General features: G+C 37.7%; 1 protein-coding gene across 6 annotated transcripts in view; it reads left to right on the top strand.

Moving 5' to 3' along the window:
- The window catches only part of PLD1 (phospholipase D1), a 228099-nt gene that overhangs the window by 82016 nt on the left and 119773 nt on the right, over window positions 1-26310 (top strand). For all 6 annotated transcript variants that reach the window (XM_033211713.1, XM_033211717.1, XM_033211715.1 and 3 more), the window contains exons 6-10: window positions 309-374; window positions 8021-8079; window positions 9182-9274; window positions 21439-21591; window positions 25497-25646. In XM_033211713.1, the coding sequence (XP_033067604.1) occupies window positions 309-374; window positions 8021-8079; window positions 9182-9274; window positions 21439-21591; window positions 25497-25646 (521 nt within the window). The remainder of the gene's footprint in view (window positions 1-308; window positions 375-8020; window positions 8080-9181; window positions 9275-21438; window positions 21592-25496; window positions 25647-26310) is intronic.

The raw sequence follows: 26310 nt of genomic DNA, 5'->3' as shown, positions 1-26310 counted from the left end.
AAGTCCTGCTATAATAGCTATGGAGGATTAAAAGAATATGTAGCTCAGGGCTTGTCAGCAGTTTATAGAAGACCTAAGCATATGGAAAGTTAAAAAGTAAGAAGATATTTAAATAACAGTTCAAGAGAATTATGGAAATGACAGACTAATGCTATTCAGGATTCCTTGCTCCATGATTATATTAATAAATAATTGAATAACTTATACAAGTTAAGATGAAAATGATGATCTCATCATTGTCACTACTGTTTAATTTTTAAAAATAAATATGACCATGTTAACACTTACCTAAGTTATTTGCATTACAGAAACAACTGGAAGATTACTTGACAAAGATACTAAAAATGCCCATGTATAGAAACTATCATGCCACAGTAAGTACTAGTCAGTGATTTGAGTTTGGAGTAATTTTCACTAAATTGTCAGCTAAATTTTGGATCATTTTATTAACACAGGTGATTGTATCCACATCTATGTTCGTCCTTGAATTAAATTAAGTGAATATAAAGTTGATTTGACAGCAAGGATCCAGTTTACAATGGTGTGATGCTGTTTAAAAAAGTTAAATGTCTATAAAAATAGATTTAAATGAACTTGAAATGCTGCTATAGGCTAGATTATCTAGAAATCAGCCTTCTTCTCTTCTCAGGTTTCCAGGAAAATGCCAAAAAACATTTTTAGCTACAAAGAGTAACTGTTGAGTAGTAAGTGATAAAAACAGTTGAGGGGAGTTGAATGCCTAAAGATTTTGTGGTGGGTAGGGCAGTTGCCATCTGATTGGTTTGTCATGCCTCTTAAAGGCCTGTCTTTTCATTTGAAAGTGAGAAGCATGGGAAAAGCTAGGAAAGAAAAAACCCTTGAGGAATCCAAGTAAAGAGAGAAGAGGTGATGGGGCTTAGATGGAGCCACAGAAATTAAGCTTGGGTTACGCAGCTGGCAAGCAGGGAGAGAGTAGGTTTTCTAGTGTCAACAAACAATTAGCTCTGAGCTGTTAAAGGTGGGGTGTTTTTAAAGGTTTAGCCTTCAATTATCCAGAGGTCTGGATAACTGAGAATGCACTGGTTTATTGGATGTATGGATGCATTTGTATGAATTGTATTGTTATGGGGCTGTGTGCATCTATATTATATGTGTGCAGAACTCAAGAGTTGGTGCAATTGTGATTTGGCCACTAGTTTAGAGAATGGCATCACATAAACACATAAACAGAAAGAGGAAAGACCTTAGTGTATTTTGGAGAGGATGCAAGAGCAATTGGCTCTGTGAGTTTCTCATAACAGGAGCTGCCTTCCTGCTGCCTTGCAACACCCAGTTTGGAGTCTGGTCCAAATATACATCCAGCTGGTCCCCATTGCACACAGCTGACCTGAGTCTAGGTCACTACCTGCCTCCTGCAGCAGCTTGCACTGGGGCATTCAATGGACTTGACGGAGCTTCTGTGTCTTGGTAAACCTGGAGAAGGGTTTTCTGAGGAAAACAGGAATTCAGATTGCACCAGAGAATCTCAAGAGAAAGATGATGGGAGGCAGGGGTTTCTTTTCTTCTGGGACTCAGTAACTTGTATTGTTGAAATAACATAACGAATAAGGATACTACTACTATTGTTAATAAAAAATGATACCTCCTGTTGTGTTATCTGAAATCAGACAACAGACAATTATTTAAATGTGTATTAGTACCTATATGCAATAATTTTCCATTTCTTTTACTTTTCTGCCTGCCTGTGACTTTACTTTTACTATTTCTTTTGGCTTTAACAGTTCTTGGTGAGTTCATTCTTCTCTTTTTATGTACTTTTCTACATTTGGGATTCTACTATTGACTAAAGAATGTTCACGTTTAAAAAATGTTCATTTTAATTACTTTTCCGGTCATAAAAATATTTTCAAAGTTAAGCCATGTTGTATTTAGAAATTCCAGAGTGACCTATAAACATTTCCTTTGGAAGGGAAAGCCTCATTAGCAACTAGCTGAGGAGATTCTCCCTCTTATTTTCTTTTTCTTTTTCTTTTTTATTTTTTTTGAGATGGAGTCTCACTCTGTTGCCCAGGCTGGAGTGTAGTGGCATGACCTCGGCTCACTGCAACCTCCGCCTCCCAGGTTCAAGCAATTCCCCTTCCTCAACCTCCCAAGTAGCTGGGACTACAGGCGCCCACCACCACACCCAGCTAATTTTTGTATTTTTAGTAGAGACAAGGTTTCACCATGTTGGCCAGGATGGTCTCGATCCCTTGACCTTGTGATCCGCCCACCTCGGTCTCCCAAAGTGCTGGGATTACAGGCGTAGCCACTGCACCCAGGCTTCCTCTCATTTTTGATGGTTACTGAGATTATTCTCTCCAACAGCTGAATTGTTCAATATGATTCAAGCACAGGATACAATTTGGTATACATTAATTCTCTAACATTCTTTTTCTTTAAATGTAGTCTGGCCTAAAGACTAGATCTGTAGGCCTCTGCCTCATATTTGTGAAATGAGATTGGAATCTATGTGTTTTCTTCAATAATTGTGAGAAATATTTAAAAAGTATTTGTTAAAAATGCTTTACTGTCTGTAAAAAGCATATTGTTATTTTAACATGTATATAATAAATTTGCACTTTTATAAGTATAAAACAAACCTATTTTAAGTTAATTCAGGTCCTTAAGCAGATAGAATCATGGATCATAGGTCAAGGGACTGAACAGGATATGTTCTTAATCTCTGTAGGGCCATCCAGATCTGTATTTGGAACAAGTGTGTTTAACAAATAGCTCAAGTGATTCTTATCATCACGAGTTTGAGAACTAAACTAAAATGCTATGGTCAGCTTAGAAATGTCTTGGTAAAGTTAGACCACTTTAAAAAGTGGAGATAGGGCTGGGCATGGTGGCTCATGCCTACAATTCCAGCATTTTGGGAGGCTGAGGCATGTAGGAGGTCAGGAGTTCGAGACCACCCTGGACAACATGGTGAAACCTCGTCTCTACTAAAAATACAAAAATTAGCCAGGCGTGGTGGTGGCTGCCTGTAATCCCAGCTACTTGGGAGACTGAGACAGAAGAATCGCTTGAACCTGGGAGGCAGAGGTTGCAGTGAGCCACGATTGTGCCACTGCAGTCCAGCCTGGGCTACAGGGCAAGACTCTGCCTTTAAAAAAAAAAAAAAAAAAAAAGTTGAGATAAATTTATTATAAAGGTGTTTGTATAATAGGATTTTTGCCAAAGGAATTTGGTTTAGGGTTCTAAGCACTGACATTATTTTTCTTAAATGGCCTCTGAAATTAGACATGGACAGTTCTTTCCTCTTACTTTATAGTCATTGGTTGGGTTTGTGCTCAGACTTTTCTCCCATGATTATGAAGACTTGCTCTGATTTTAATTCTTTTTTTTCCTTCTTATGCTTCTGCAAAACAGAGCATCCTAGTGTTTTAGTGTAGTCATCATCAGATAGTCCCCTCAGAGACTATGGGTGATTTGTTCAGTTTTCTTTGCTCATTTGTAAAATGAGGACAAATGTATTTCTCCTTTATTCTAAGCATAAGTATGTAAAAAATAGCAATATCTGAGTTGTGTAATAACATACAAAAAAATCTCAAACAGGAATTCCTTTTGTATTCTGAAATTGTATTAGTGCTGGCTGTAGTAGAGAACTCACTAGCTAGGCATTTTAATTAGTAACTGGAAAATGTTTATTTTCCAGGGAATTAAAATAAGAGGAATAAGATTAAAATAAGATTAAAATCTAGAAATGGAACAAATTGTACAATTTCCAAGAGAAGGGCCCTAAGCTGATAGGATCATATCTCTACCTTGAAGTGAATCATTTAACTCATGTGACTCAGATTCCTTATCCCCAAGAAGATGATTAGCTTGAAATCTTGGATAAAACATCCCCCAGATCAGTAATACTGTGTTCATCTCTCCCTTGTTTTGTAGAATGAACTTTAACTTGAGGGGAAGAGTAGGTAAAGAATAAACATGCACGCAGTGTTTTCATTCCAACAGGGAAAAGCTGTACTAATTTGAACAGCTGCATCTTCAAATTAAGGGAAATGTTTTCTTTCTGATGATTGAGTCTTAGCGTTTAGAAGGACTTTAGGCTTTTGTCCAGCCTCCCAGTTTCCTTCATAGATTAGATGTCCTCTTTGTTCCCTGCCTTTCCTGGAGTACCTGAGTCTACAAGGACATTGCCCCGCTCGATGCTCTTACCTTCCTTGTATCTGATTAATCTCCCACCTGGCCATTTACTTGAGTTTTTGCTACCTGGGAAATAAAAGGAGCCTCTGAAAGTCACCCTTCTCTTACAATACAAGGATGGGTGGAAGGGGCAGTGTGTGTACGTGATTGCCAAGTGATTTTCAGGATTTTTTTGTTACCCCTCGGGTTTGTTGTTTGTCTCTTGACATAGAAATATTTTTGCTTCTCTGTTTCTCTAACGTTTTTAGTATCCAATTGGTAGATCACGTTGGAATTTTTTACTTGAGACCACTTTCCACCTAGTGCCAAGAACATTATTGCATTGCAACATTATTTCAGTTGTATTCATATTTTACAAATTCCTTTGCCAAAAAACAAAGACAAAAAGGTATTGATTATACATTACTCAAAAGATCAATAGAATAAGCCCCGTGAAATACTCTTAGGCTAAATTGATCTTTAAATTCTTATTCCTGAGAATCACTTGCCCAAATGGAGAATTCTTATCACTGAAGACGTACTAAGAAGTTTGGACAACATCATCTTTGTTAAATTTTAATTTTTATTAGTCAGGTTTGCCTCTCAGTTGACCCTGACACACTTACTTTCAATTTGATAACTCTATTAGAAAATCTTTTATTGCTGGATATGTTGTTTTCTATATAATAGGCCTGGTTCCTTCTTAAAATCTCTCTCCAGTCAAACTTTACTAAGCCATTAGGATAAATTAAATTTCATATTAATGTGTAACTTTCAATTTTCTACATTATTAATGTGTGCTTATCTACTTGTCTAAGACTCTTTACACTTAGCAGTTTTGTTATGATACTCCAAAAGTTACGATTTCTGAATGATTTCAGAGAATATTTCTGTTGTCAACTATTTGATGATAACAGCTATGTAAATAAGAAAATTTTTTTCTTATTTAGATTAGTGGCTTCCTTGATTTTTGTTTTCATTTCCTGTTCTTCCCTTCGGTTGGGACTGAAGGGACTTTGCAGAAGTTAGTTATGCCTCTGTAGTAGAGTATAGTCTTCAAATGTAAAGTAGGACTGACATTATTTGTCTGCTCGCTAGAGATAAAAGTTATGACTTAGGATTTTAAAATATTTTGGATTTTATGGCTGGCAATCTGTGAGTCATTTCCAATAACCCATAGGTTACTACATTTTCCAATTAAGAAGCGTTTTCACAAATCAGATAAAAATGCATGATACTGAGTGAATCACTGTTTTATATAAGAAATGAAATGTAAAGACCTTGTGGTGTTTTTTTTTTTGTTTTTTTGTTTTTTTTTTTGAGACAGTCCCGCTGTGTCGCCCAGGCTGGAGTGCAGGGGCATGATCTCCGCTCACTGCAAACTCACCTCCCGGGTTCAAGTGATTCTCCTGCGTCAGCCTCTGCCTCCTGAGTAGCTGGAATTACAGGCATGCACCACCACACCCGGCTAATTTTTGTACTTTTAGTAGAGATGGGGTTTTGCCATGTTGGCCAGGCTGGTCTTGAACTCTTGACCTCAAGTGATCCACCCACCTTGGCCTTCCAAAATGCCAGGATTACAGGCGTGAGCCAGTATGCCTGGGTGAGACCTTAACTTTTGAAATTCTCAATTTAAAAATGCTGTATGAAGACACCTTTGACTTAGGATTTTAAAAAGATAATTCCTTTTGAATTTTAAAGACTATTTTCTGCAAATAACCCCAAGAAAAGAGAAAAATGCAAGCATTTAAATGAACCTTACGGCCGGGCGCGGTGGCTCAAGCCTGTAATCTCAGCACTTTGGGAGGCCAAGACGGGCGGATCACAAGGTCAGGAGATCAAGACCATCCTGGCTAACATGGTGAAACCCCGTCTCTACTAAAAAATACAAAAAACTAGCCGGGCGAGGTGGCGGGCGCCTGTAGTCCCAGCTACTCGGGAGGCTGAGGCAGGAGAATGGCGTGAACCCGGGAGGCAGAGCTTGCAGTGAGCTGAGATCTGACCACTGCACTCCAGCCTGGGCGACAGAGCGAGACTCCGTCTCAAAAAAAAAAAAAAAAAAAAAAAAAAAGAACCTTACAAGGATAGACAGCCTTGAGATATTTGTAATTTTTTTTTTTTTTTACAAGAATAGTGTTAGATATGTCCAATCACATATAAAACTGTCATGGAAAACTTTTGTTTTGTTAATTCCATTTACAAACCTAGATCAAATGCCCCTGCCTCTGTGATGATGTCATGTCAGCTAGGAGGTGGTTGCCCTCCACTACTCTATAACTCTGTAACTACTTTCACATGCATCTAGGGTGGTTCATCCCACAGAACTTCACTGATGTTTTCCATATTTGGTCTCCCGTCTGCCCTAATGCTGGGAGAGTATCCTTTTAGTCTCTGTTGTCTATCAAGGCTGTTACTGACATAGTCTAAGGAACTGAACTTATTCTTGGTCACTTGTTTAAAAAATCTGCAAATCTGCATATGCTAACCATTACATAATGTTGTTTTGTTTTCCCCTCTATGCCTCCACATTTACATCTGGCTCTCACCTACCTAGAATATGCAAGGAATGCAATTTGAGTTAGATAAATGTTGAATGACTTTTGGCTTTTGCAGCTTAGTTTTGAGGGTGCGGACTTTGGTCTGACTTCATAATGAGTTAATCATACTGAGTTAATCCCTTCTTAACTGTGTGATCTTGGACAACTTACTTGACTTCTCTAAAACAGAGGCCTGCAAACTAGGGCCCGTGGACCAAATCCTGCCCATTGCCCATTGCCCATTGCCTGTTTTTGTATGTTCTGTGAACTAAGAATAGTTTTTATATTTTTAAGTGGTTGAAAAAATCAAATGAATAATAATATTTTGTGACACATAAAAATTAGATTGTCTTCATGTTTTATATCCATAAATGAGGTTTTATTGGAACACAACCACAGTTATTCATTTATGTATGTGTCTATGGCTATTTCCGTGCTACAACAGCAGAGTAGCTGCAAAATGAAATGTCTGCCCATAAAGCCCAAGATATTTACTGTCTGGCTCTTTGCAGAAAATATTTGCTTATGCCTACTCTAAACCTCAGTTTCCTCTTCTGTACAATGGGAAATACAGCACCTGCTTCAAAGGGGTTTGAGATAATGCATGAAAAATGGTTAGCATAACACCAACCCATAGCACTCAGTAAGCACAGCCACAGTTGTTGTTATAATATTTACAGTTTTTAACCTTCTAATACAGTGAAGGTGGGCCTAAAATTCTCTTCCTCTTCAACTGATTAAAAATAATTCTTTTTGTTATGCCTGATGTTCAAAGCCCTCCCCACTCTCTTTTCAGCCTGTTTAATTTTTCATTTTTTCCTTCATCTTATTCACTGTAACCCAACTGTACATCCTATAACCTTTTTGGACCTTCTGTTCTAGCCCACCATTCATCTCCCATTTCTGTGTGCCCAAATCCAGTCCATCTTCCAGGTCCTGCACCAGTATCACTCGCTTCTCACATTCTTTTATTGTTTGAGTGTACACTGTGCCACACAATATCCACCCTGCGTAACAAAAACAAACATGAAAGAATATTGGGAATGGACTCTCTCTCTCTCCAAGCTTCTTGAGCATTTTTTCTCTATATCTTAGGGCACACGTCACTCTCTTGAGATTTAGAAGATCTAGTAGGGTGTGTCTTCGTTATTTATATACTTCTAATCTGTACTCTTTTAGGGCAATACCATTATTATTGATCTCTGTAGTCTGTGGAACACACCAAACAGTATTTACACACAGCTATACCTAATACATGTTTTTTAATGCATAAATTTGAATTGTTTTGCTTGCTAAAGATGGATTTTTTTTTTGCCTCTTTTCAGACAGAGTTTCTTGATATAAGCCAGCTATCTTTCATCCATGATTTGGGACCAAAGGGCATGTAAGTTGCAATAAACCTTGAAAGAGAAGTATGAAAAGTTGATATGTATTAACACTTAATATAGCAGCATGCCATGGTGATGGAGTCCTCCTGGCTTTACTGCTAGCTTCTCTTCTCCCCAGTAGAGTTAAAGCAACTGATGGAATTACTCATACAAATCAGAGCATCTTCTGTGATAAACAATGGTAGCAACTGCTCCACTGTCTTTGTCATGTGCTTATAGCACAGATTCTTTCTAACCCAACAGTGGAAGTGTCCAAACCTATAGCAAGTATGATGTGTAGGAGAATACATTAAAAATCAAATATATAAGATCTCCTTTTATAATCCCTTATAAAGTTAAATGTTTACACTCATTTTGATGATTACTTTAAAATAATACTATGTAAAATATATGTTGTATAACCAGATGGAAGTTTATGATTTTCCTTCACAATATTAGAGCTTGAAAACATAAAGAGCTTAACTTTCAAGTTCTAGTTAAGAGCATTGTTAATAGTTGTTTCAAAAAGTTTTTTTTTTTAAGTTTAGCCTTTGTTATTGCTTTTTCTTGTCACATTTTTCAGAATTAAGATATTGTTTTCAAAACTAGTAGCTGTGCTCTGCTTCCTTTGGCATGGCTCAACTAGCTCAACTAGTTTACTAGTTTGCTAGAACTGTGTGAGAAGAGCCACAGGGATGTCCTGGAATCTGTGTGTGAGATGCACCATGGTCTCAACAGCAGGTGAAGCATCCCTGTGCAGGCATGTGGAAATGCATGGAGTCTTTTTTTAGTTTGTCACAGTGTCACAATGTTGAGGAGGGAACACTCAACATTTAGAGCCAGGAGACAGAATGCTTAAGGTCCTGTGTAGTGCACAACAGAATCACACCGCCCCGAATGTTGAAGGGGCTATATCTCACCAGTATGTTTTAGGGTTCATCTCTAGAGTACCCAGCCTAACAATTAGGGTACTGAGCTAGTTGAAAGCGAGGAAGAGAGAGTAGGGAGGAAAGTCATGTGAGAATGAGATGGTTTATTTAGTCCCATGTTGGGAGGCTATATAAGCTAAGTGGGAGCAGGAAATTTGAAGGTGATGGGTTAATTTTATGTCTCTTTCAGAGAAGGTATGATAATGAAAAGATCTGGAGGACACAGAATACCAGGCTTGAATTGCTGTGGTCAGGGAAGAGCCTGCTACAGATGGTCAAAAAGGTAGGCATTAGTAAGTTTTGTGTGTTTGTTTGTTTTAATACACTGGGTATTTGGGTTAGTTTTACATACCGGTTTTAAATTATAAATCCTTTAAAAGCCATGACAGAAGAAATTTTTAGTTATATTTTAAAATCCAAGTTCCAGCATTCATTTAAATATTCTACACAAAGCTGAACTTGTGGGCTAAGTGTACAAATTATATTCATGAAAACCCAAGGACACAGAAGGCACAAATTGGCCAGCCAAAGATGTACAAATGGCCAGTAAGTATACAAAAGATGCTCAACATTACTAGTCATTATGGAAATGTAAATCAAATCCACAGTGAGATACAATTTCACACCGTTAGGATGGCTATAATCAAAGAGATGGACAATAACAAATGGTGGTGATGGTGTAGAGAAACTGGAATATTTTCTGTAGAGAAACCTCAGATATTGCTAATGGAAATGTAAAATGATGCAGCCACTTTGGAAAACAGTCTGGCAGTTCTTTAAACTGTTAAACATAGTTACCACATGTCCCAGCAATTCCAGGGATTCACCTAGGAGAACTGAAAAAAATACGTCTACACTAAAACTTTTCCATAGCAGTATTATAATAGCAGTATTATGGGTAATAGCCTTACAAGTGGAAACAATTCAAATGTTCATCAATTGATGAATGAATAAACAAAAATGTGGTATTCCCATACAGTGGAATATTATCCAGCCATAAAAGGAATAAATCACATCAAGTTAAAAACCTTCTGCACAGCAAAGGAAGCAATCAACAAAGTGAACAGATAAACCACAAAATGGGAGAAAATACCTACAAACTACCTGTGTGATAATGGATTAAGAACCAGAAAGAACTCTATAGGAAAAAAAAATCTAATAATCTGATTTAAAAATAGGCGAAAGATCTGAATATACATTTCTTGAAAGAAGATATACAAATGGCAAACTGGTGTATGAAAAGGTGCTCAATATCACTGATCATCAGAGAAATGCAAATGAAAACCACAATGAAATATCATCTCACTCCAGTTAAAATGGCTTTTATCCAAAAGACAGGCAGTAACAAATGCTGGTGAAGATATGGAGAAAGGGGAACCCTCATATACTGTTGATGGGCATGTAAATTAGTACAACCACTATGGAGAACATTTTGAGGTTCCTCAAAAAACTCAAAATACAGCTACCATATGATCTAGCAATTCCACTTCTAGGTATATACCCAAAAGAAGGAAATCAGTATATCAAAGATATATCTGCACTTCCATCTTTGTTGCAGCACTATTCACAATAGCCAAGATTTGGAAGCAACTCAAGTGTTCATCAACAGATGAATGGATAAAGAAAATGTGGTACATATACATGATGGAGTACTATCTAGCCATAGAAAAGAATGAGATCCTATCGTTTGCAACAACATGGATGGATCTAAAGGTCATTATGTTAAGTTAAATAAGCCAGACACAGAAAGACAATCTTTGCATGTTCTCAGTTACTAGTGGGAGCTAAAAATTAAAACAATTGAACTCATGGAGATTTTATCAGAGGCTGGGAAAGGCAGCGTGGAGGCGGGTAGTGGGGATGGTTAAGGGATACAAACAAATGGGATAATTAAGATCTAGTATTTGATAGCACAACAGGTGACTATAGTCAATACTAGTTTAATTGTATGTTTTAAAATAACTAAAAGTATAACTGAATTGTTTGTAACATAAAGGATAATGCTTGAGGTGATGGATACCCCATTTATCCTGATGTGATTATTACACATTGTATGCTTGTATCAAAGTATGTCATATACCCCATAAATATATAAACCTACTAGGTACCCACAGAAATGAAAAATAAATTTTAAAAAAGGAAATGAAGACCACTGATGGTCATGGAGTTTCTTTATGGGGTGATGAAAATATTCTGACATAAGATGGTAGTAACAGTTGCACAACTTTGTGAATATGCTAAAAACCTTTGCATTGTAAACTTTTAAAAGGTACGTTTTATGATATGTGAATTCATCTGAATAAAAATTTTAAATTAAATGAAAAAGCATATGAAGTTCTGATACATACTATAATGTGGATGAACTTTGAAAACATGGTAAATGAAAAAATCCAGATACAGAAAGGCACATATTATATGATTCTTATTTATATGAAATATTCAGAATAGACAAATCTGTAGAGACAGAAGTAGATAAAGGATTTGTTTCCAGGGAATGGGGAGGAGGTTGCTTTCTATTAATTTGATACTGGTATGCAGTTTATTTTTGGGCCAATGAAAATATTTTGGAACTAGATAGTGGTGATGGTTATACAACTTTGTGAATATGCTGAACATCAAACTAAACTGTGCACTTTAAAAAAACTTAAGTAAAATTGTGCAGACTTCAGGGATGGTAATTTTAGACTTACATTTGTGAAAAAATGTTTATCATGGTAAGTGTAATATAGACAGAAAACTTTATTTTATGTCTTACGTCTTACCAATTAAAAACTCCTTGAGGAACAATATTTTCATCTGATTCTTACCTGTATCCCCCAAGTTTGGCACATAATAGACAAAAACTGTTGCAATAACAATGTACTGGGGTTTTGAAAAACTATTAAAACACTTAAGAAATCAGTTATAAATATTTTATCTGTATATATGTTATTTCCCCCAAATTGAAAATGATAAATGTGGAATTGAGCTATGTGTATATTCAAAATATATAAAATTAATACTGGCATCTACCTTTACACATATCAATTTAAGATATACTACCAACAAAAAATACCATTAAGTTGGGCCTTTACTTTGTGGACTTTGAAAGGACAGAAGAAATTACAAGGAAAAGATCAGAAGATTAAGGAAAATTGAAAATTTTTGTAAAGGAAAAAAGTTTTACTAAAATAAAAAGGGAAATAATATACTAAAAAATGTATTTGCTTTCAAATACACTTCTCTAACTTCTAGAAACTTGGGGATTCCTTCTGACCATTCCTCCCTAGTAATTAACTGACCAAATCAGCTGCTACATGCCAACCACAGTTTTCAGACTGTAACCTTAAGCATTTGTGATTCTTTGACCAAAGATTCTGTAGGCTGTCAGAACCCACCTGTCTGTGTGCACAGCAGTCTGGGAAGTGTCAACAGCTCCCCGGAGCAGCCATCAGCCAAGAACTGATCAGAGTCCAGCCCCCTCCTCCTCAGTTGGGGTGATTCTGCAGCATTCTCTACACTGTGTCCCAGAACTCCTCAGCTGGGTTACAGCACAGTTGCTCACAATAAAACGCATGAAAATCCACTCTCTGTGGCTTCCTTCCTTGCTCTTTCTTTCTATCCTTCCCTAATGGTGCTTCCTGGTGCCCCCTTATTAAACTCCTTTTTATACATTCGTATCTCAGAGTTTACTTCTGGGACAACTCAACCAAGCAAAGGCATCAGCTCAAGGAATGGAAGCCATGGTCTGGTTTATTCAGTCATTTATCGAGTGCCTAATGTAGGCCAGATTGTGACATACTCTTGTGAAAAAGTAGTGAACAAGACGAAGTCTCTGCCCTCATGGAGTTCTATTAGAGGGGAAACGCAGGCACTAAGCCGACAATTAATGTAAATTGTATAAATTCAGGTAGCGATGAGAGCTTTAAAGGGGAAAAATGTTTTGTGAGGGATGTGGGGATTAGAGAGGGTGACTTTAGCTCTGGGAGTCAAGGAAAGGCTCCCTGAAAACTGACATTTGGATTTAACCCTTATGAGAAGCAACAGCTAGGAAAGGTGAGGGAAATACTTTGTTACATAGAAGAAATATGCCCCCTCTTTTAAAACTTTGGATTAAATTTAATATTATTATTATTATTATTATACTTTAAGTTCTAGGGTGCATGTGCACAACGTGCAGGTTTGTTACATATGTATACATGTGCCATGTTGGTGTGCTGCACCCATTAACTCGTCATTTACATTAGGTATATCTCCTAATACTATCCCTCCTCCTTACCCCCTCCCCACAATAGGACCCGGTGTGTGATGATCCCCTTCCTGTGTCCAAGTGATCTCATTGTTCACTTCCCACCTATGAGTGAGAACATGTGGTGTTTGGTTTTCTGTTCTTGCGATAGTTTGCTGAGAATGATGGTTTGCAGCTGCATCCATGTCCCTACAAAGGACACGAACTCATCCTTTTTTATGGCTGCATAGTGTTCCATGGTGTATATGTGCCACATTTTCTTAATCCAGTCTGTCACTGATGGACATTTGGGTTGATTCCAAGTCTTTGCTATTGTGAATAGTGCCACAATAAACATACGTGTGCATGTGTCTTTACAGCAGCATGATTTATAATCCTTTGGGTATATCCCTAGTAATGGGATGGCTGGGTCAAATGGTATTTCTAGTTCTAGATCCTTGAGGAATCGCCACACTGTTTTCCACAATGGTTGAACTAGTTTGCATAATAAGTCAACCAGGACAATCTGAAAAGATACGATCCTCCCTGGAATGAAATGTATCATCACTGTAAATTGTGTACATCTTTCTTTCATATTAATAATAAGTATTCTCTGAGTCACATTTTTGGGATTTAAAATACCAGAAAGCATATATCGATGATAATGTATAGTTGGCAAAATTAGTTTAGAAAGTTTCTCACAGTCACAGGCTTTTTTTTTTTTTTTTTTTTTGGAGACAGGGTCTCACCTTGTCACTAAGGCTGGAGTGCAGTGGTACGATCTTGGCTCACTGCAGCCTCGACCTCCTGAGCTCAAGCAATCCTCCCACCTCAGCCCCCCAGGTAGCGGGGATACAGGTGCGTACCACCACACCTGGCTAATTTTTGTATTTTTTTGTAAAGATGGGGTTTTGCCATCTTGCCCAGGCTGGTCTTGAACTTCTGAGCTCAAGTGATCTGCCTGCCTTGGCCTTCCAAAGTGCTGGGATTACTGGTGGGAGTCACAGCACCTGGCCAAGACAACTATTTTATTAATGTCTAAATGAGACTTACTTTTAAAGGTGATACTCCTTCATAACTTTTTTTCACTTGTACCCATAAAAATACATTCTGATCACTTTTTAATGTATTCTATGACAAATTGTAGTAAGGCAAACAAGGAAATTGAACTTTCAATCAGGTCTCATAATGACCTTATCTGAGAGGTAAGTTTAAAAAAAGACAAACAGAGAAAACATTTCTTCCTACAATATAGAACATCTGCTTAAACAGCACATTTATTGAGCAACTTCTCTGCACCTGGTAGGAAGTTAACTTTCTTATCTCAAATAATGTCTTAAGAAAAAGAGATATATAGATGTTAAGAAATAAATTTAGCATTTATTATGGTGGTACAAAAGTAATTGTGGTTTTTGCCATTATTTTTAATTTCTTAGCACTTTCTTACTTAGTGTTTAGTGAACTCTGAGCTCTACCAATAATTAAAAATTTTAGACAGTGATAGTGTCTAAATGGTTTTATATACTCTCTGGAATCCATTCATCCAGCCATTATTTAGGCGAGTTGGTGGCCTTGCCTGAAAGCTTGCTCTGGGCTGCTAGAAGATAATGCTAGCCATTGGACAGATAGTAGCAGATATGATAGGCACATTCCCTGTTCCCAGGGTTCTTACGCTGTACTGTAGGAGACAGACAATAAACAAGAAGACAAACACTTCCAGATGTGCAACAAAGAAGCTAAAGCAGGACATGATGGAGTAGAGTTGGGGTGATGAAGCAGGGATGGTGGAGAATAGCTTTTTTTGGATCTAGTAGACTGCCTGTAGAAGGATTTTTAAGGAGAAGTTTGATTGACAAGAAGAGACTGTCCATGGAATTGTCTAGAAGAAAGTCTTCAGACAGAGGAACAGCAACAACAGAGCCCAAAGAAGAAACCTGGCAAGTCTAAAGACCCAACATTGGCCAACTTTGTGGGAGACAACAGTAGGAGATGAGGCTGAGAAGGGGAGGGCTGGCTCAAGTGGGCTTATCTGCATTTTAATGCATTGACAAGTAGTAACACAGGCAGAAAGTATCTTTTTAAAACAGACCATAATCTCACATGGTTTAGAACAAGGTTAGTTATAATAGTTCGCATGTATTGGGGCCAGGCACTGTGCTAAGTATGTGCATGAGTTATCTCAGTTAATCCTTCATAAATACGTGAGTTATCTCAGTTAATCCTTCATGAATACTTATGAACTTGATGTTACTGTTAGGTCCTCATGTTATAGGTCTTATGTTGTCCTCATGTTATAGATTTCGACATCATGCTCAATCACTGAAGTTCGCACAAGCAGTGAGTGGCAGATAGAATCGGAGCCTAGGGAGGCTGACTTCAGGGCAAGCACTTGATCCCTGTGCAGATGATGCTGACTCCTAGAAGGCTGGTTGATAGATGTATTTCTTGATGTAAATATTCCTGAGAAAGAAAAAAAAATCTTGTTGAGGTGTTTTGCATCTATGTTCATAAAAGATATTGGCCTGAAGTCTTCTCTTTTGTGTTGTGTCTCTGCCAGGTTTTGGTGTTAGGATGCTGCTGGCCTCATAGAATGAGTTGGGTAGGAGTTCTTCCTCCTCAATTGTTTGGAATAGTTTCAGTAGGAATGGTACTAGCTCTTCTTTGTACACCTTATAGAATTTGGCTGTGAATCGCCTGATCCTGGGCTTTTTGTTTTTGTATTTTGGTTGGTAGCCTATTTGTTACTCATTCTAATTCAGAGCTGATTAATGGTCCACTCAAGGATTCAGTTTCTTCCTGGTTCAGTCTTGGGGGAGATGTATGTGTGCAGGAATTTATCTGTTTCTTGTAGGTTTTCTAGTTTTTGTGCATAGAGTTGTTCATAGTAGTCTCTGACAGTTATTTGTATTTCTGTGGGATCAATGGCAATGTCCTCTTTGTCATTTCTAATAGTGTTTATTTGGATCTTCTCTCTTTTCTTCTTTATTAGTCTGGTTTTGATTTATCTTACTAATTTTCTGAAAGAACCAACTCCTAGATTTGTTCATCTTTTATATTATTTTTTATATCTCAGTCTCCTTCAAACCACAATCCAACAGCACATCAAAAAGCCAATCTACCATGATCAAGTAGACTTTATCCTCGGGTTACGAAGTTGGTTCGACATATGCAAACTGATAAATTTGATTTATCACATAAACAGAACAAAAGGTAAAAACTACATGATTATCTCAATAGATGCAGGAAAGGCTTTTGATGAAATTCAACATCCCTTCATTTTAACAACCCTTAATAAACTATGCATTGAAGGAACATACTTTAAAAATAATAAGAGCCATATATGACAAACCCACCATCAACATCATACTGACTGGATGAGCTGAAAGCATTCCTCTTGAAAACTGGCCCAAGACAAGGATGCCCTCTGTCACCATTTCTATTCAACATAGTATTGGAAGTCCTGGCCAGAGCAATGAGGCAAGAGAAAGAAATAAAAGGCATCCAAATAGGAAAAGAGGAAGTCAAACTATTCTCGTTTGTAGATGACATGATTCTGTATCTAGAAAACTCCATAGTCTTTTCCCAAAAGCTCCTTGAGCTGATAAACATCTTCAGCAATGTTTCAGGATACAAAATCAATGTAGAAAAATCACTAGCATTCCTATACACCAACAACAATCAAGCCAATTGTGAATGGGATTGCTTTCCAATCAAATCAGGGAGGCAATCCCATTCACAATTGCCACAAAAAGAATAAAATACCTAGGAATACAGCTAACTAGGGAGGTGGAAGATCTCTACAATGAGAATTACAAAATACTGCTCAAATAAATCAGAGGTAACACAAACAAATGGAAAAATATTCCATGTTTATGGATAGGAAGAAACAATATCATTAAAATGGCCATACTGCCCAAAGCAATCTACAGATTCAATGCTATTCCTATCAAACTACCTATAACATTCTTCACAAAACTAGAAAAAACTATTTTAAAATTCAAATGGAACCAACAAAGAGCCTGAATAGCCAAGGCAATGCCGAGCAAAAAGAACAAAGCTGGAGACATGATGTTATGTGACTCCAAACTACACTACAGGGCAACAGTAACCAATACAGTACAGTACTGGTATGAAAACAGACATATAGACCAATGGAACAGAATTAGAGAGCCCAGAAATAATACTGCACACCTACAACCATCTGATCTTCAACAAAGCTGACAAAAACAAGCAATGGGAAAAGGACTTCGTCCTTAATAAATGATGCTGGGGTAACTGGCTAGCCATATGCAGAAGATTGAAACTGGACCCCTTTCTTACGCCATATACAAAATGCAATGCAAGTTAGACTAGAAACTTAAACGTAAAACCTAAAACTGTAAAAACCCTGGACGACAACCTAGGAAAAACCATTCTGGACATAGGAACTGGCAAAGATTTCATGATGAAGACACCAAAAGTAATTGCAACAAAATCAAAAATTGACAAATGGGATCTAATTAAACTAACTAAAGAGCTTCTGCACAGCAAAAGAAATTATCAACAGAGTAGACAGACAACCTACAGAATGCGAGAAAATATTTGCAAACTGTGCTTCTGACAAAGATCTAATAGCCAGTATCTATAAGGAATTTAAACAAATTTACAAGCAAAACCAAACAATTCCATTAAAAAGTAGGCAATGGACATGAACAAACACTTTTCCAAAGAAGACATACATGTGGCCAAGAAACATTTGAAAAAATACTTAACATCACTGATCATTAGAGAAATGCAAATCAAAACCACAATGAGATATCATCTCACACCAGTCAGAATGGCTATCAAAAAACAAACAAACAAACAAAAACGGATGCTGACGAGGTTGCAGAAAAAAGGAAATGCTTATATGCTGCTGGTTGGAGCATAAATTAGTTCAGCCATTGTGGAAAACAGTGTGATGATTCCCCAAAGAACTAAAAACAGTATTACCATTTGACCCAGCAATTCCATTATTGGGTATATACCCAGAGGACTATAAATCATTCTACCGTAAAGACACATGCACATGTATTTTCACTGCAGTACAATTTACAATAGCAAATACATGGAATCAACCTAAATGCCCATCCATGGTAGACTGGATAAAGAAAATGTAGTACATCTACACCACAGCATATGAAATCAGGTACTTTGCAGCAATGTGGATGGAGCTGGAGGCCATTGTCCTTAGCAAACTAACACAGGAACAGGAAACCCAATACCATATGTTCTCACTTATAACTGGGAGCTAAATAACAAGAACTCATGGACACAAAGAGGGCAACAGCAGATACTAGGGCCTACTTGAGGGTGGCGGGTGGGAGGAGGGAAAGAATCAGAAAAAAAATGCCTGTCAAATACTATGCTTAGTACCTGGGTGACGAAGCAATCTGTACACTAAACTCCTGTGACACAAGTTTACCTATTTAACAAACCTGTAAGTGTACCTCTGAGTCTAAAGTAAAAGTCAAAAGAAAAAAAATATATCTACTGACAAAAAAGAAAAAGGGAAGAAATCAGAGGAGTTTTTATGAATGGCATAATTAAGAAGAGCTTTCAATAAAAGCCAAGCATCAAATTACCCTAATATCTAATGACTGGTAAAAAGAACAACTACAAGACACCAATGAAAAAAAATTGAAGAGGATCAGAAGAATTAATACTGTTAAAATGACCATACCATCCAAAGCAATCTACAGATTAAGTGCAACCCTATCAAAATACTAATGACATTTTCACAGAAATAGAAAAAACAATCCTAAAACTCATATAAAACCACAAAAGACGCTGAGCAGTCAAAGCAATCCTGAGCAAAAAAACAACAAAAAACAAACCAAAGCTAGAGGCATCATACTACCTGGCTTCAAAATATATTACAAAGCTATAGTAACCAAAACAGTATGATACTAGTATAAAACAGACACACGACCAGTAGAACAGAATAGAGAACTCAGAAATTAATCCATGTATCTACAAAAAAAAGTACACACTCTTCAGTAAACAGTGCTGGGAAAACTGGGTTACCCTTTGATATCATAGCCTTGGTATTTGTCTTGAGGAGCGTTATAAGAACTCTTATAAAATGTATAATTTCTGTATTTGCTTTGAAAATTGTTATCGGGAATATTATTCATTATGTTGTTCAGTTGTCTTATATTAGGTCCCAAATGAGAAACTTTGTTTGGAATTTAGTTTTGGAGGAAATCCACTTATTTCTTTAATTTATTCATTTAACAAGAAAAACCAGGAAGCTTATACCTACGTGAGTGTGTCATCTCTGTAATTATATTTACCTTTGTGGTTATTTTAGGTATTTACTTTCTGTGACCTTGACATTTTTCCTTTTTTGAACCATACCATATATGTTCTTTGCTGTAAGTTATCCTAAATCCACTCTATGCCCTTTTATTAGAAAGGAAATAGCTTATGTATTAAAAAACAAATTAATGAAATGAAACTATGTGGAAATCAATGTAGGTTTGTCTACATTAAATTCCAAGTTACAAAGCCATTAAAACATACTGCAATTCCCAATTTCAGTAGAGATTTATTATAGATATATTTTAAATACTGAGTTCCCATGCTATATTTACAGTATTACTTAATTTATATTCAGATGTTCCAACCTTACTATTCCATAATGTGGAAGTGACTACAGTGCTTTACTTTGATATGCACCATTATGCCCATTTTGTTACTTCAGTTTTCAAATAATTCAGTCGATCACTCTACAATTGCAGGCAAATAGGAATACATGTTGTTACATGCAGCCTTATGAAGTTACCATTTGCATTCACTGCAAATGGATTCCATTTCCTTGGTCTTGCCCTTCTATTGGGGGAACCCACCCCTGATAATTCAACGTTATTTCACACAGGTTCTTTTCTGTTTCCCTAAGTGTTGGCCAGTCTGAGAAATAAAGGGAAAGAGTACAAAAGAGAGAAGTTTTAAAGCCGGGTATCTGGGGGAGACATCACATGTCAGCAGGTTCTGTGATGCCCCGTAAGCCGCAAAACCAGCAAGTTTTTATTAGTGATTTTCAAAGGGGAGGGAGTGTACGAATAGGGTGTGGGTCACAGAGACCACATGCTTCACAAGGTAATAAAATATTACAAGACACATGGAGGCAGGGCAAGATCACAGGACCGGGGCAAAATTAAAATTGCTAATGAAGTTTCAGGCACACATTGTCATTGATAGCATCATATCAGGAGACAGGGTTTGAGAGCAGACAACGAGTCTGACTAAAATTTACTTAGGTGGGAATTTCCTCATCCTAATAGGCCTGGGAGCGCTACGGGAGACAGGGGATTATTTCATCCCTTATCTGCAACCATAAAAGACAGACATTCCCAGAGCAGCCATTTTAGAGACCTACCCCTGGCAATGCATTCTCTTTCTCAGGGCTGTTCCTTGCTGAGAAAAAGAATTCAGCGATAGTTCTCCTATTTGCTTTTGAAAGAAGAGAAATATGGCTCTGTTTTGCCCAGCTCTCAGGCAGCCAAACCTAATGGTTATCTCCCTTGTTCCCTGAACATTGCTGTTATCCTGTTCTTTTTTCAAGGTGCCCAGATTTTATATTGTTTAAACAATTTGTGCAGTTAACGCAATCATCACAGGATCCTGAGGCAACATACATCCTCAGCTTACAAAGATGACAGGATTAAGATTTAAAGTAAAGACAGGCATAGGAAATCACAAGAGTATTGACTGGGGAAGTGATAAATGTCCATGAAATTTTCACAATTTATGTTCAGAGATTGCAGAAAAGACAGGTGTAAGAAATTATAAAAGTATTAATTTGGGGAACTAATAAATGTCCATGAAATCTTCACAATTTGTGTTCTTCTGTCATGGCTTCAGCCGGTCCCTCCATTCGAGGTTCCTGACTTCCCGCAACACCCTTCCTATCATACATCCTGTGAGTGCTACCTGCCAATATTAGGGACATTCCTCCAGTTTTGCCATTAGTGTTTAAAGAGCTAATGAATTACTGTGAATTACTTGTTACACTGTTTCTTAGAAAAACATAATAGAAAGGTTTTGTTGTTGTTTTTTGTTTGTTTCATAGCGATTAAAAATAAATAAATCTCCTATGTAGAAAATGTAATTATGTCTACAGTCTGCCAGAGTGATTACTTAAGACTTGTCATAATAATTAGTTCTTCTCATTTTATTTACTCAATACAACTTTTAAAATACTTACTACCTTCTTACAGATGGTTAATAGTGAAAGATTCCTTTTTACTGTATATGAAACCAGACAGCGGTGCCATTGCCTTCGTCCTGCTGGTAGACAAAGAATTCAAAATTAAGGTGGGGAAGAAGGAGACAGAAACGAAATATGGACTCCGAATTGATAATCTTTCAAGGTACAAGTTTCAAATATTAAAAAAGATTTCTACAAAAATATCTTAAAAACAATTTTTTCCTTAACCTTAAGTAAAAAAGGAGTTTAAAAAGGGTTAGAAAATTGTAATTTAGAGCTCATCCTCAATCAATAGTAATGAAACCGCTTTTTTCCTTGTATATATTTTAAAGAGTATCCTGTGTGCAACAGAGTCAGAATAAACAATCTCATATGTAGGTGTTTGCCTATGTTACAGAAATTACTACTTAATTTGCCAATTTACTAAACAGATAGATTAGAGCATTTTTAAAATAAATGAAACCTTTACTTTGTAAATCAATATTCTTTAATTAACAAAACACCAAAAGAGTGATTTGATTTATAAAAATTGTTATACACATATTTTAAGAAAGACACCTTCTTTTTCTCTGAGACAGGGTCTCACTCTGTCACCCAGGCTGAAGTGCAGTGGCTCAATCTCTGCTCACTGCAACCTTCACTCACTACAACCTCCATCTTTCAGGTTCAAGCAATTCTCCTACTTCAGACTACCGAGTAGCTGGGACTACAGGCACCTGCTGCCACACTCCACTAAATTTTGTATTTTTTGGTAGAGATGGAGTTTCACCATGTTTGCCAGGCTGGTCTCGAACTCCTGACCCCAAGTGATCTGCCCACCTCGGCCTTCCAAAGTGCTGGGATAACAGGCCTGAGCCATCCCACCTGGCCAAGAAAGATATCTTGAAAGGACACTCATGTACATTTATTTATTATAGATTTTATTAGTGAGTACATGTGTATGTGATCTTTCTGGAAGATTGTAGTTATATCATGTATGTGTGTCTTTATACATATATATCCATTTGTCTCTATATAGTTCATTCACCATCATGTATATGAATATATATGCATTTCTCCCTGTACACATACACAACATAGCTTCATATTCCCTTACTAATTTACGTTTGTGTGTGTGTGTGTGTGTGTATGTATATGTGTATAAAAAGATGCTGAACTTCCTGATGATATTCTATGAGAATGGGACTTTTAAGATTGTGACTGGAAATATAATGGTGCTGCCATTACACCTTCCTCCTGCATTCCTGTTTCACAGTGAGCCACAGAAGTCTGGCCACAGTTCTCACTGGTCCCTTACTTTATCGGCCACTTCATCTGCATTTCCCACCCTCGCTTACTCGTATGTCAATGCCAGATGAGGCCATTCACATCCAGGTTTCATTACCTTCCTTCCTGGTGTAAGATCCCTCCATGATTTTATCAAATAAGGCCAAATGTCCCCACTTATTTTTGAAGGGCATTTATTTTCCTGCGTTTATTTGAAATTCCTCCCTAATATGCCTTGCAGGTTCTATGGAGGCAGCATTTTTTTCTTGCCTCTTTCTCTTTGCTTTTCTTATGTCCATGGTTGGAATAGTTCTTTTCCCCCCGCCTCTTGATTCTGACTCACATCCTGTAATAATGTCTTATCTTGTTACTCGTCTCTTCTGTAAAGTCTTCTCGTAACTGTTTTTCAGAGGCCTTTTAGCTCAATTGGAGTAGTGCTTGCAGGATGGGTCAAGCCCAGGCACCTCCTGTGCCCTCTTGTCTTCATCCCTAGAAATCCGTGCCTCCTTTACCACATGCAATGGGGATGCTTCACTCCTCTCAGCTCCACCATGTCTCTCCTCCCCTGTCTTCACAGCTCAGCAGCAGCAGCCTCTCCCTGGCTTCATGACTTTCAGACAAAAGCCAGCATCTACCTCTGACATATTGAGGAAAGCAGTTTGGACACGGTTGAGCTTTATAAATAATTCTTTTAGAATCTGTGAACACAGCCCCCTTCCCTGCTTCTCATCAGGATCATTGCATTTCCTCAAAAAAGCAACCTCCCTCCTCACCCATAGTCTTCTTACATTGGGATGGTGGTAGATTTCTGCCTACATGGCAGGGATACAGCTGGCTCCAACACTCTGTTTTCCTTCAAACTTCAAATTTGGATAACTTATTTTTCCCTCTTAGTAGTAGGCAGAATTCTGACACTTGGCATTAAGAAAAAACTCTCTGGAATCCACTTTGAATTTTTTTTTTTTTTTTTTTTTTTTTTTAGCATTTATAACTCTGTAAGGGTTTAGGATCGTTTAGTTATGAGTGACAGAAAAATCTAAAGCAAACTGGCTTATACCGAAGAGAACTTATCAGCCATGTTGAGCGTGACTGATTCGTAGTAGCAAGATGGCCACCTCCCACACTCACACCAAATTCTGTGGAAGCAAGAGAGTCCCTCCTGGCATTCCTGAGCAAGTCCTCACATTTGCTCATGAATGGCTGAAAGGATACTCATGTCCATTTATTATAGGAATAGATGAACAAATGTACATGAGTATCCTTTTTTTTCTGATATCAATGTTTAATTGATTATTATTGCAAAAGAACAGTTTTCCTGGCCAGGCGTGGTAGCTCACGCCTGTAATCCCAGCACTTTGGGAGGCCAAGGTGGGCGGATCACAAGGTCAGGAGTTTGAGACCAGCCTGGCCAATATGGTGAAACCCTGTCACTACTAAAAATACAAAAATTAGCCAGGCATGGTGGTGCTTGCCTGTAGTCCGAGCTACTTGTGAGGCTGATGCAGGAGAACTGCTTGAACCCAGGAGGCAGAGGTTGCAATGAGCCGAGATTGCACCACTGCACTCCAGCCTGGTGACAGAATAAGACTCCATCTCAAAAAAAAAAAAAAAAAAAAAAAAAAAGCCAGCACGGTGGCTCATGTCTGTAATCCCAGCACTTTGGGAGGCCGAGGCAGGCAGATCACCAGAGGTTTGGGAGTTCAAGACTAGCCTGACCAACATGGAGAAACCCTTCTCCACTAAAAATACAAAATTAGCTGGGCCATGGAGGTACATGCCTGTAATCCCAGCTACTTGGGAGGCTGAGACAGGAGAATCACTTGAACCCGGGAGGTGGAGGTTGCAGTGAGCCAAGATCATGCCATTGCACTCCAGCCTGGGCAACAAGAGCAAAACTCCGTCTCAAAAAACAAAACAAACAAACAAAAAAGAACAGTTTTCCCACGATTAATGAAACAGAAAATGCACAACATATTCATGCCAGAATCACCTTCTGGGACCAGGAAGATGGAATATGCCATTTTGCTTAGCTTTGTTGAAGAGAAGGGATGGCTGTCACGAAGCACAATTGGGATGATATTTCCAGAAGCTGAGGGAATGGATACTAGAGGGCACAAAGGGAAGTGTCCTCTAGAGCAGAGATCCCCAACCCCCTCGGGGTACCAGTCCATGGCCTATTCAGAACTGCACCGCACAGCAGAAGGTGAGCAGTGGGTGAGGGAGCATTACCACCTGAGTTGCGGCCTCCTGTCAGATCAGCCACGGCATCACATCTCACAGGAGCTCATCACAACCCTATTGTGGATTGCACATGGGCGGGATCTGGGCTGCGCGCTCCTCATGAGAATCATGTCACCTCGTGATGACCTGAGGTGGAACAGTTTCATCTTGAAACTAACCCCTATCATCTGTGGAAAAATTGCCTTCCACAAGCCTGTCCCTGGTGCCAAAAAAAGTTGGGGACCACTGCTCTACAGGAGCCAACAGCTCTCTAACTAACACTTAAAAGTAGATCCTCACCTTACCCCTCTTTCTTTATCCTCCTCATGGCCTAGCACGCAGCTCTAGGTCTATGGTAAGTACCTTTATGCATGTTTGCATGAGTTAATGAGTAAGTAACCTGAACATTTATTTTTGTTATATTGAATATATTTCTAGAAATACTACTAAAAAATGTTAAATGCCTGCTTTCTTCATGTTGTCTAAAATTTTCAGTTTATGTTTGGTATACTACCAAATAAAAAAGAGCATGAGATAGAACAAAGTGACCATTCTTTTCAACTTTCTGCTTTCTCTTTAAAGGACACTTATTTTAAAATGCAACAGCTATAGACATGCTCGTTGGTGGGGAGGGGCTATAGAAGAATTCATCCAGAAACATGGCACCAACTTTCTCAAAGATCATCGATTTGGGTCATATGCTGCTATCCAAGAGAATGCTTTAGCTAAATGGTAAGTTAGTTATTACTGCTCTAAGCCTGCCAAGGCAGTCCTAGCATCTAATATTACACTGTCCTAAATTCACCTGGAATCAATTTTCAAAACTGTGAAAGATTATGCATTATACTTAACAAGGCTTCTCTTTTTGTGATAATTATGGGACTACCTGATTATATATTAGTTTTTCAATTGTTGCTTTTAAGATTTTTCACAGTGAACTTAGCTAGCTTTAGAGTTTGAAGTTTGAATTTTAAAGCTAACTTCATACATTTCTTTAATGATGCAAATGGAAGGTTTATTTAAGTCATTAGCCCTAATTTAGGAAAAAGCATTTACTTGCTAGATATTTCTTTTAAATAAAGTCATGCTTAGTATGTTTTTCTACCCGTGGATTGGAAGCTAATTTGTTTTCAGTCTCAGAAGAAAAACTGTATGTAAGTTCAACAGGACAGGAGAATTCATCTGGCTCCTTATGATGATGAAGCTCAATAAATTTGTTGTTCTCTAAGCAGAGAAAAATCAGGCTGCTTACCACTTACTGCCCTTCCTAGGCAGCAGAGGAAATGGTATTTTCAATCCTTGTTTTGCAGGTACACAAAGTCAATGATGATTATGTGTTATGTGGAGACTCTAGGCAGTGGCTTCCATGTTTTGCTTTACCATAAGTTTCTTTTCT

The sequence above is a fragment of the Trachypithecus francoisi genome, unplaced genomic scaffold (genome assembly GCF_009764315.1).
Source record: "Trachypithecus francoisi isolate TF-2019V2 unplaced genomic scaffold, Tfra_2.0 Lachesis_group0, whole genome shotgun sequence".
Classification (NCBI taxonomy): domain Eukaryota; kingdom Metazoa; phylum Chordata; class Mammalia; order Primates; family Cercopithecidae; genus Trachypithecus; species Trachypithecus francoisi.
This window is presented reverse-complemented; position numbering and strand designations above follow the sequence as displayed.